General features: G+C 35.9%; 1 protein-coding gene across 1 annotated transcript in view; it reads left to right on the plus strand.

Moving 5' to 3' along the window:
• Window positions 1–12,876, plus strand: part of RELN (reelin) — a 521,571-nt gene that overhangs the window by 337,307 nt on the left and 171,388 nt on the right. Inside the window, exons 17-20 of the mRNA XM_030933242.1 lie at window positions 1,357–1,423; window positions 5,795–6,028; window positions 6,706–6,867; window positions 11,948–12,184. Coding sequence (XP_030789102.1) covers window positions 1,357–1,423; window positions 5,795–6,028; window positions 6,706–6,867; window positions 11,948–12,184 — 700 coding nt within the window. The remainder of the gene's footprint in view (window positions 1–1,356; window positions 1,424–5,794; window positions 6,029–6,705; window positions 6,868–11,947; window positions 12,185–12,876) is intronic.

Raw genomic sequence — 12,876 nt, forward strand, 5'->3', positions numbered from 1 at the left:
ATAAAATCAAGTGTGCTAGGAAAACAATCCGTATGCTTTTCCAGGCTGAAGAAGAATGGAGCCAGCCCCTTTCTTGTTCCTTGGTGCACAGTGGAGCACATCAAAACAACAGGACAAGAGGGTGTCAAGGAATACTTGACCTCAGTATGGTGCTGATTGTAACCATATAGTGCTGGGTACCTTGCTAAGCATAATATGTTTCTTTACTTATTTCCTCCAAGAAATATTATTATCCCACTTTAAGGAGTAGGAATATTGAGGCTTAGACAGGATAAATTACTTATCAGAGTTTTCTGAGTGAAGCCAGAATTTGAAGCCCGGATTATGTGACACCTGAAACCAATACCTTTAATAACTCAGCCTGCTATCTAATCTCTTCCTAAACCAGCAGTTTCCATCACCAAGAGCTTTCCATTGGCCTGCAATGCATTGAATTTGAATTACTCCACCTGTTGATTGGCAGGTATTAAGTGCTTATAGGAGCATAGGCTACAGGAAAGTTTATTTTACAATAAAATTATTTAAATACTTTGAAATGACTACAGGACAGAAAAAAATGATAACGGGTTATAAATTTGCTTATGCCGAAAACACTGAATACACGAGGTTTTATTACATCTTGAATTTCTCATTAGTTTAATACCACTTTTGCACCATTTGGTATATTATTAATTTTGCTGATTAACAAAATAATGAATATATTTAAATGTATTGGAGTCTGAGTATCTCAGAACCTACCATTCAACAATCAGTACCCTTTTTCTCAGCATTCCAAAGATTCAAATTTAGGTTTGTAACATCCTATTATCAGCCAAGCCCAGCATTTAGGGAAAAAAATCTGCATGATGGAGGAAACTTTAGGCTCAACAACAGATTCTTAACTCCTCATTTCCAGGAAAGGTAGATTAATATTTAGAAATATATGTAATAGTCATCCACAGTGTTATAGATTTTTCCCCTAATAGGAATGAAAATTATGGCATGATTTCTCCATATTGTGATATGTCAGATTGGTCCTTTGTAAATTCTTTTTTTCTACCTAAAGAATATAAACTTTGTAGAATGTTCAAGGCAGAAGCACAAATATCGTCTAATAGAATCTATTGAGGAATTCATAAGCTCCTATCTTCTTTGATATGAAATGTTAAAATCTTAAAAGGATTATCTGTGTAACTTGTAACCGTTTCAGCAGCTTTGTAACTAAGCACTTACCTTATCACACAGCACTCCATATGTCACCCTGAATTCCTGCACACAACATACACACAAGGGGCCATATTGCATGGATATTGCTTCACAAAATTGTACTGGTAGTGTTCTGTGTTTTTGTAATTATGTTCTCTTTCTCCCCCACAGTTTATATTGGCCCATCATGTCTCAAATTCTGTTCTGGCAGAGGACAGTGCACTAGACATGGCTGCAAGTAAGCATCTTAAAATAATACTTACGCTTCTCCTTTTTGATGTGTAATTTACATATTGAAGTCACAAGTCATTTAATAACCTTTTTTAGGATTGGGGGTCCTTTAAGACAAAAAAAATGGATATTTCTAATAGAATTTAAGTGTAATTCAAATGAATTTTTAAGCGAAAATTAATACATTTTATGTTAGGCTAAATTGTGCACAAATTTAGCATTCCTCATGTGAATTTGTGAACAAATTGGAATTCCTCACAGCTTGATGGCTGCTTTTCCTGCCTGTAGTTGCATCCCTTTCCATAAACTTGTTTGGGTGTTCATGAGTCACATTGTAATTCCCAGCGTGCTTTGTAAATAATTATAAAAATCAGTAATGACCCATAGATCCAATGCTAAAGGAAACTGGACTGGGCCAAATTTAGCAGATTTGATAAGCAAATTCATCATCTTTAAATATAACTTAAGAATCTTGTTTACTTTTGAAAATCATTTGGGTCTTTAATAAATTATAAAGTATTTTACAAAATAATGCTGTTGAATATGAAGTCTGAAATTAGACATTAATAATGTAATATCTAATTACACCAGTGAATTATTTTATGTTTACACCAAAAAATGGATATTTACATTTATTATGTCATTCTTATATTAATATTTAATTATAAAATATTCTGGGAATTCCTGAAACCACAGGCAATCTGTTATAAAGATAAGTTTTCAACAGCTGATCATCTAGTGTACTTTTTCTTGTCCCTCCAACAAAAAGAGTAATTAATCAATTAGTTAATTTGTTAATGAGTAGAGAACTCATAAAAGGGCTTTGAACCTGATCATTTAGAAATTGCAGGCTGGGCACGGTGGCTCATGCCTGTAATCCCAGCACTTTGGGAGGTTGAGGTGGGTGGATCACTTGAGGTCAGGAGTTCGAGACCAGCCTGGCCAACATGGTGAGACCCCCCCCCCCACATCTCTACTAAAAATACAAAAATTAGCCGGGCGTGGTGGCATGCATCTGTAATCCCAGCTACTAGGGAGGCTGAGGCAGGAGAATCACTTGAACCTGGGAGGCAAAGGTCGCAGTGAGCCAAGATCGCGTCACTGCCCTCCAGCCTGGGCAACAGAGTGAGACTCCATCTCAAAAAGAAAAAAAAGAAATTGCATGTATGAGCCAAGCACTTGTTGACATTGAGATTAGTGTGGCTTTTTAACTTTCTAACTATATTTCAGTGATTTTAATTAACAAAGACATCACTCTGCCCAACGGAAATTTTTTATACAGTATGTGAAGAATTGAAAAATTTCCATCTATGTTTCAAAACTGAATATGCATCCTTGTGTTCTCATAAAACTACCAACTCCCACCCCAAAACACTACTCATTAGATCTGTGAAACATTGGCTGATGTTTTCCTCAGGTTGTTATGTGCATCTATTATCCATAACCAGACCATCTTCTTAGTGTATTTCAAATAAAATTAACATGAGGCCAGATAGCTTTGCAATTCCTGATGTTGTCCCGAAAAGCTTTGGGAAAAAAAAAATTATCTAAAATGACAACTGCTTTTATTTTCAAAAAATAGAAAGTGGTATTTCTAAAAAGACCTATCTATAATTATAGTAGTTATACTTCAGACTTCATTTTATATGTATCCTATTCCTCTTAGAATTAAGTGGTTTTATTAAGGCTACCATCTATGCCACCCATGGTAGATACAAACAGAAATCTAAATGGTGGCTTTATGCTTTTGAACATTGTTCTTTTTTGACACCATACATTATTCTGAATAGTCATAGTCTTTTCCTCCTTCTGAAGTTTTACAGAATATTTTCACCATCTGGAACTTTAGTGTTTTTCCCTATTTCTAACAATGTTTTATGTAATACTCATTGGCTTTGTCCACTTACAGTTGGACTAAAAGTTTGACTACTACCTTCTTTTCCAGCAATATGTACCTTATTGAGTTTGAGCAAAATTGCACAGAAATTTATATGTAATACCACTTCCTTTAAACAAACCATTGAATCTGGAACCTTTGCAACTTTGTATTTTTCTCTCCTCTTTACTCTGCCTCTCCCCCATTTTACTGCTATTTGCTATCAAGATTCTACCCTCTCATGTTCCCTCTAACACTTTCTGGCCTGTGTACAATCCCAGGCCTGGTTCTCTAAATGGACAGTCTACTAACCTGATAAGCCCAACCCTGTTAGAGATGCTAATGAGGAAAGAGAGCATTAGAACCCTTTCTTCACAAGTGTCATCCATGTAGCTTAACAGTGGGGTCTTTTTCTTGACATTACAGGGTGACTCTACTGCTAAATTTAAGCGTGTGTAGATGCATCAGTAGGAGACATACTGGGAGTCAAGAGAGCCTCATGTCATACTCAAAATCACCAACGTGGGTGACCCTGTTGTTTTGCTGAGAAACAAAGACTACAAAGTTTTTTGTTTTTTAAAAAAGTTATTTTTAAAAAACTATCAGCATTATTTCTCAATTGAATGACCTTTGATTAAAAGTAGACTTTTAAAATGACTAAATGGAAAGTGACTCCAATGTGAGTCATCTCTAAATGAGCACCAGTTTCTCCCAGTCACTTGTCCTGAGAAGACACATTTAAGATACACAAAAATGTAAATTGTCCTGAAATACACTCTGGAATAGATAGTCTTGTTAAGGAAAACTAATTCCAATTCATGACTGTGGTAAAACACACTCAGTTTCCTGACTTTAAAAAGTGTTCAGTTTAGCTGATTTTAAACATTCTTTTTTGGGAACAACTTGGCTATTCAGTCTAAGTCCATTAGACAACATGTGAAAGAAGGCTCATCCAGTAAATATTGACTTTCCTTTCATCCCCTTATTGATGCTGCTTAAGATACTTGGCCGGGCGCGGTGGCTCAAGCCTGTAATCCCAGCACTTTGGGAGGCCGAGGCGGGTGGATCACAAGGTCAGGAGATCGAGACCATCCTGGCTAACACCGTGAAACCCCGTCTCTACTAAAAAATACAAAAAACTAGCCGGGCGAGGTGGCGGGCGCCTGTAGTCCCAGCTACTTGGGAGGCTGAGGCAGGAGAATGGCGTGAACCCAGGAGGCGGAGCTTGCAGTGAGCTGAGATCTGGCCAGTGCACTCCAGCTTGGGTGACAGAGCGAGACTCCGTCTCAAAAAAAAAAAAAAAAAAAAAAAAAAAAAAAAAAAAATACCAAGACAACCTTCAGACTTCATGATACAGTAGTTCTTAGCATTTTAGGCTCCAAATTATTTGGTGATCTGATAAAACCTTTGAACCTTCTCCCTAGAAAATCCAATATACATAAAAGTGGGCATTTGATTTCAGCATATTTTTACATTCCATGGATCCCTGAAAGGCCAGCATAGACCCGAGTCTCAGTAGTACTGCCAAAGAAGTATACTGAGTCATGCCATAGTATCACTTCGTTGGTACATTTGCTTTGTAAAGGTTTGTTTCAGACTTCAGCAAGCTTTGAATGCTCCCATGAGAATCCCCCACTCAAAAAGATACCAATTGAGCAACCTTATAAATGTAGTGAAAAGGAAATAGCACAGTAAAAACAAAGAATTTGAAACTATTTCATGACGAATAATCTCCTTAAAACATAGATGTTTCCATTGCTGATTCATCTCTGATGAGGTTTTCTCACTGGTAGAAGACTTGGGTCACTCCTATATATTCTAGTCAGCTAATATAGATACAGCACATTCTCACATAGAAGCAAGCAGGTTGTTGGGGAGTAGGGAAAGGTTTATTTTTCTTGAAGTGCCACTAATTTGGGAGAGTCCACTGAGAGGCAACACAGTGCTGCTAAGGATGTCTATCTAGGTCAAGGGTGTACATATTCCCTTTATACATTTGAAATAGTTAAAGATAGATTCATTTTCCAATAGTTTCTAAATATTTAATTCCTATCACAAGCATAACATGTATTTTAACATTTATTCTTAGAAAAAAATTTATTCTGGGTACCTTTTTAGAAGTGCTTTATGCTGTTTCTTTTATAAATGTAATGAATATTATGAATAAAATTATATACATAAACCTTTTACATATATTTTAAGTTGGAAATGTGTGTGAACATAGATGTATTTTAGATAAACTGCTGGTACTGGTTGAAGGTGAGTGCTGAATTGCTGTTTTAATTGTAGGCTTTTTATGACAGGGCTGCGCAAAGACTGTATTTGTCTGGAATATTTACAGTCCTTATCAAATCTTCAGATTCAGTAGTCTCCAAAGACTAATGAGCCTCATTTACCATTCAATGAAATCCTAGCCTCTGGACTTCCTCCTCCCCAAAGTAGATTCGAGAATCTCCAAAACAGCCAACAGTTTAAGATTTAATTTCACCATATTTCTTTCAGGTGTGACCCTGGATTTTCTGGCCCAGCTTGTGAGATGGCATCCCAGACATTCCCAATGTTTATTTCTGAAAGCTTTGGCAGTTCTAGGCTCTCCTCTTACCATAACTTTTACTCTATCCGTGGTGCTGAAGTCAGCTTTGGTTGTGGTGTCTTGGCCAGCGGTAAGGCCCTGGTTTTCAACAAAGATGGGCGGCGTCAGCTAATTACATCCTTCCTTGACAGCTCACAATCCAGGTGAGTGAAGGCAGGGGAGAATACATACAAAAGCCAGATACTAATGTTGAATTTAGTTATATGATCCATTTTTATTTCTTATATTTTTTCTGATAGACATCTTCTCATTTTTAACCAGGGTTGTAGGGAGCTTACAGTTTATTGACAGCTAACTTGCCCTAGCTTTTAGTAAATTAGGAGGCTCACCAATGACTTGGATATTAATTACTGACTAGGTTTTTTAAAATATGAAATGTTAGCATCAAAACTATGTTCTTAAGCCAAGAGCTAGTTAATTATTTATGTAGTTTTATTTATTTGACAGCTTGCAGAGGCTGATTAGATTTACTCTACAACTTCCCTTCCCCCAGTGTCTAATAAATAATGCAGTAAAGAAGTGATTGGCATTTTAAGTGTATGTATACAAGTACATAGTATACAAATGTGCATAAACATCCAGTTATATTTTTATGGATCTATCTGTATATAAAATATGTATATCGACATGTACATGAATATCTACACATATTCATACATCCCACAATGAAATTACTTACATTTTATAAAAGAGGGATGAGTAGAAACATTTAATTTGGGAGTAGTTCACTTAAATCAATTTGAAATTCCTTAAAGACCAAAATGAACATTATGATTAAAAATGTTTATGCATACACTAATTATAGACAATTTGTGTCTAGGTTTCTCCAGTTCACACTGAGACTGGGGAGCAAATCTGTTCTGAGCACATGCAGAGCCCCTGACCAGCCTGGTGAAGGAGTGCTGTTGCATTATTCTTATGATAATGGGATAACTTGGAAACTCCTGGAGCACTATTCATATCTCAGCTATCATGAGCCCAGGTATGTTGGAAAGCATTTGGAAAAATGGTTGTAGAGTGATATCTCTCTCCTGGGGAAATCATAATTCAAATGGTATAAAATTCTAGATATTTTTCCATTGACAGATGGCGGACAAAGATTGATGTGTCTTGCAACGAAAAACTACCAAGCCGACCCATTTGTTTATCCCACTGACTTCTGATCATTTGAAGGAATTTATTGTCATATTTTTAAATGTGCATCTAAGGGAAATATTTCGATGCTTGTAAAAGAGAAAAGTAGGCTGGGCGTGGTAGCTCATGCCTGTAATCCCAGCAGTTTGGGAGGCCGAGGCAGGCGGATCACAAGGTCAGGAGATTGAGACCATCCTGGTCAATATGGTGAAACCCTGTCTCTACTAAAAACACGAAAAAAAGCTGGGTGTGGTGGCGCGCAGCTGTAGTCCCAGCTACTCAGGAGGCTAAGGCAGGAGAATTGCTTGAACCCGGCAGGCAGAGATTGCAGTGAGCTGAGACTGCATCATTGCACTCCAGCCTGGCAACAGAGCGAGACTCCGTCTCAAAAAAAAAGAGAGAGAAAAGTAATTAACACTATTACACAGGATTTTAATATGGCACTAAATTATAATTGCTGTTGATAAATACTAGTGATATATTTTAATATGTTGTAATAAATTATATGATATAATATATATCATATAACCAATATGTTATTAAGATTTACATGTAATATAATTAAGTAATGAATAAAAAGAAATTTTTTAGCATGTATAGTCTCTCTGGCAAAAATGGGATGTTAGGGTTTATTTAAAGCCCTTTCTTCAGACCATTTCTATTTTTCTTTAGTGTATAGATTTCATCATATATAGTATCAGTTGTCAGATTTAGGTCTTACTTGAAGCTGGGCTATCTTTCAATGTTGGCAGAATAGTAACACAATTAATGGTACAATTTCAGGTGTGTCTGAAAGATCCTTTCCCTTCCTAAACACTTACTGAGCTACTCACTGAAATTCCTTTAAAAATATCAAGGGATTAAGGTTTAAAGTTAAAATTCCATCAGAGTAGTTGATACTGTGGCTTACATTCACAGTCACATATAAATGGACTAATATTCCATTTCACTTCCTGGAAGTATATTTTAATCATGAGGAGATGAGAAAGAGAAAGCTTTGGACACGGAAGTTTGCATTGGCACCCTGGAAAAAAGACAGGGTTAAGGAAAGTAAGTGGGGGGACTGAGGATATGTTTTATATATTTTACAGTTTTGCCTAGAACTGCCCCTATATTTAAGTATTTGCAAATAGATGAGAACTTTTATTTTCATAGAAAATGAAGTAGCATGTAACAGATAATGATTAATATCTATTATAACTTATAAATGTTATACATTCTAAAATTTTAAAGATGCACCGTGTTCAGTATTTTCCCTGTATAGGTAAAAATCTAGTGCTAAACTCAACTTTCTTGCTAAGTGGAGACACATGAATCCTAAAGAAACGTTTCATAGACTCACATAGTAACCATTAAAAGAAAATTAAACAAAAATCAAGGTAATGATGATGAAAGCATGAAGAAAATATCACAATCCTAAGTTGGCCTAAAGCACAATTTTTTCTAACAAAGATGGACAGCTGCAAAATTCAGTAATCAATCTATATCATGAAATTTAATTAATCTTTGTTGATATGAAAAATAATTACACATTTAATATGCTATTGCAAAGGCGCATTTAATCTTGCCTGCCATTTGACAGCAACATTTTTCTTCTGAGAATCAAGGTGGCTTTTCAGTATTAGATAAGTGCATGGCTTGAAAGATTAAGATCAAAGTGGAGATTTTTTAAAAGGAGAACGTGGTAATCGTAGCAAAAACACCTTAATTTTCTGTGTGTGTGTATATATATCTATATATATATCTATATCTGTATCTCTGTCCATGAAATTCTTCCTCCCGCCCCCTCTCTCTTACAAATATTAATAAAAGGTGACATGGCAGAAGGGAATTTGATATATTCTAGATACCAAATTATATTTTATATGATAAATAATACAAACCATGTAAATTCTTCATAAGAAAGTATCTTGATGCCTTTAGCCATTTGCTATATTTCCTTCAGTATAAATTGCTGCCTGTAATTGCTGTGAATTCCATACTGTTTCTTCATGCCATGGTTGTTCAGAAATGAAGTGTGATTCATAAATTAGACGTGCTAGTTGGCTAACCACTATTACTCTTTGACTGTTTTAAATAATTTGCTTGCCTATGATTCATTCAGTAAATAAAAGAACTCTATCTGCTTGTTATTAATAAAAATTTAATATATCTAAGTTAGTCTTTTAATTCCAACTGACTAGAATGTCTTGTGAACTAATTGGTATTTTTCTTAATGTAAAATTATGTATCACTGGTGAGACTAAAATTATTCTAGCTTTTCTTCTTAATTATAGGGCTTGTTTTTACTCTAAGATTATTATGAAGTCTAATCTTAGTTTCTTTTTATGTCTTGATTATTATATGTGATCTCCTCTTTGTTCTGTCATGTCATCCAATTCCATAGTGTATATCATTGTAAAACATTTTTTAAACAATTTGATCTTTATATTTGATCTCCTCTTTGTTTCTGTGTATCACCCAATTCAATAGTACATATTACTATAAAACATTAAAAAAATAAATCTATGAGGTTAGGACCTACAAACAAAAGGAAGATTGAGGTAGAAAGTTGACTTAAGTCTCTGTGTTCTCCTCTAGGAATATTCTGATCAGACAGTTCCACAGCTATTCTAACCAGCCACTATAATTTGCAAAGAGTGGTAAAATCATCAGGAACTCCTCTTACACCCAAAGATACGATGTAGAAGTTAAGAACAAGGCTTTAGAGCCAAGTTCCCCAGATCCAAATCCTGGCATTAGCACTTATAGTCTGCTTAACCTTAAAGGGATTATTTAACCTCCTTGTGCCTCTGTACTCACATCTCTATCAGGCATATACTGATAATACATACTATGCAGCAAAAATTTGTTGAGTCCTTATTATGTGCCAGATACTGCTCTAGGTACTAAGGCATAATAGTGAAAACCAGACAAAAAAGTTTCTCACCCTTGCCGTAAGAATAGCATTATTCTAATTTCACAGATGAAGCTGCTGAGACACATAGAAGCCAAGTGCTTTATCTACAGTTGCGAAATCATTAACCATTAGGTGTCAGAGTGGTAACACTGGCCCAAGAGTCTGATTGCAGACCCATAGTCTTAACACCTCTGCCATGAAAATATTGGTCACTTCATTCACTACTATCACATTCATATACACTATTTTCCTTAAAAGTTGCCTGGGAAATTCTAGTTTCCAGTTGTTATGTTAAAAAATAATATTTATTTTCATCAGAGAGAATATTAACTGCTTTTATAATTATTAATATGAAGAAAAGTTATGTTTTAATAACTGCTAAACAAATTATTAAATCAATGACTGATATTTTCATTGTTAAACCAGTTTAAATATAGTTTATTTAGTTTCTTTCTATATATTATGTATTTTTATAAATATATGCATTTATTTAATAAACAGATTTGAAAAAACGAAAATTAGTAAAATACTTAATTTAACAAAACCTGACTCTTCTAATAAATTTACACTGATGAAAAATTTTATAGATTTTAGAAAGTATGTAAAACTCATAAATGTATTATAGCTATGTATTTTTAGTTTAAGAACTGTTTTTAGGGCCGGGCCCTAAAAACACCTGTAATCCCAGTACTTTGGGAGGCCGAGGCAGGTGGATCACGAGGTCAGGAGATCGATGCCATCCTGGCTAACACAGTGAAACCCTGTCTCTACTAAAAATACAAAAATTAGCGGGATGTGGTGGCATGCGCCTGTAGTCCCAGCTATCAGGAGGCTGAGGCAGGAGAATCACTTGAACGTGGGAGGCAGAGGTTGCAGTGAGCTGAGATCGCACCATTGCACTCCAGCCTGGGCGACAGCACAAGACTCCGTCAAAAAAAAAAAAAAAAGATGTTTTTAAAGTTTTATTTCTGTATTTGCATATGGATTTTCCTTTATTTAGAAAATATGTTTTCTTCTGTTGCAACAAGTCCTACCAGTTCTGTACCGTTTGTATAATCAATGGTGATAGTCATGTTAGTCTACCCCAAATATCCATGTACAAATTATTTAAAGGAAAACTAGGTAATTATTTTTTAAATAACTTTCAATATGTAAAACAGCACATTCCCAAGAGGTGGTTTAGCATGTTTCTTCACACAATAAAAATATGAAAGCCAATCCAATTTCTCAGTAAATTCAACCTTAGATGTTGAAGTTTTAAAATAATTCCTTTCTAAGTAATTCAACTAGTCACTTGACTTAGGAAGTTTTTATTTGCTCATTAGTTTAAAAAAAAAAAAAAAACTCAGCCCTTCCAGTGTGTCTTTACTGCAAGCACCTTTCCTGGTGTTTAATTGTACTTTGACGGTGACAAATGTTCCCTTTGCCATTTACTTCACATCTCACCTGTGTATGGATGCGAGCAGCATGGTACTGTGATTTATAGAGCTTTCAAGTAGATGTCATTGCAGTGGCAATTAATATATGGTTCCTGCTGCTGTGTACAATAATTGCTCCTGGAAATTAGATATTATTCTTAATTTTCTTCCCCATTTGTCAGATACAGGTTTATTGTCATAGCTGCCATGACACAGCAGATGACCTCACACACTATGATAAACTCATGGGAATGAGGAAGTATCCTGGTTCCAAACAGCCAAAACTGTAATATGTGTAACAAGCTGCCCAAGATCCTTTACCAGACTGTGATGAATACTGTCACTTAGACCACCATGTTTATTGAGAGCTTTTGCAAAAGCAGATGAGTGAAAGCAAAGTTACATTTTGGGGGGGGGGGGGGGGGGGGGGGTGTGGAAGACTTTGTTGGAAACAGACAGGAAACTGGACATCTCAAAGAAACATGTTTATAATCATGGGAGAACTATTTTTTAATGCTATACTTCAGGGGAAAATCTATCCCACTATAAATATTTGTGTTTTAAGATGACAAAACAATCTGAATTTTGACCTCCCTTTTTTTTTTCTCTAGAATAATCTCTGTAGAACTACCAGATGATGCAAGGCAGTTTGGAATTCAGTTCAGGTGGTGGCAGCCGTATCATTCTTCCCAGGGAGAAGATGTATGGGCTATTGATGAGATTATCATGACGTCTGTACTTTTCAATAGCATTAGTCTTGACTTTACCAATCTTGTGGAGGTCACTCAGTCTCTGGGATTCTACCTTGGAAATGTTCAGCCATACTGTGGCCACGACTGGACCCTTTGGTAAGGATTTCATTGTTGTTGTTGTTACAGTTTGCACTAGGAATTAGAACATGAGGATGATCTTCCTGATCTACTTGAAAACAGAAGTACTGTTTTCAAGTCGTTACAAGTATGTCTACACAAGCCTACTTGTATGTCTGCAAGTAAAATGTCTTGGGAAAGGGACCGAAAACAAAATACTGATAGATTTAAATAAATGTAAAATTTTATGGCCGGGCATGGTGGCTCACGCCTGTAATCCTAGCACTTTGGAAGGTCAAGGCAGGTGGATCATGAAGTCAGGAGATCGAGACCATCCTGGCTAACAAGGTGAAACCTCGTCTCTACTAAAAATACAAAAATTAGCCAGGTGTGGTGGTGGGCGCCTGTAGTCCCAGCTACTCGGGAGGCTGAGGCAGGGGAATGGCGTGAACCTGGGAGGTGGGGCTTGCAGTGAGCCGAGATCGCGCCACTGCACTCCAGCCTGGGCGACAGAGCAAGACAACGTCTCAAAAAAAAACATTACCATATTTATTAATCTCAAATGTTCATTTCCCACAGTTACATATTTAAAAAACAAACAAACAAAAAAACCTCTTCAAAAAGTGTTAGTAATTACAGTGACTTCCATATTCTCCCTCAGAGGCCCATGGGGTTCATAGTGAAACATGAAGTCACTCTAGTGACTATTTTAATAAAATTTATCATGAGTC

This window comes from Rhinopithecus roxellana, chromosome 6 (assembly GCF_007565055.1).
Source record: "Rhinopithecus roxellana isolate Shanxi Qingling chromosome 6, ASM756505v1, whole genome shotgun sequence".
Classification (NCBI taxonomy): Eukaryota; Metazoa; Chordata; class Mammalia; order Primates; family Cercopithecidae; genus Rhinopithecus; species Rhinopithecus roxellana.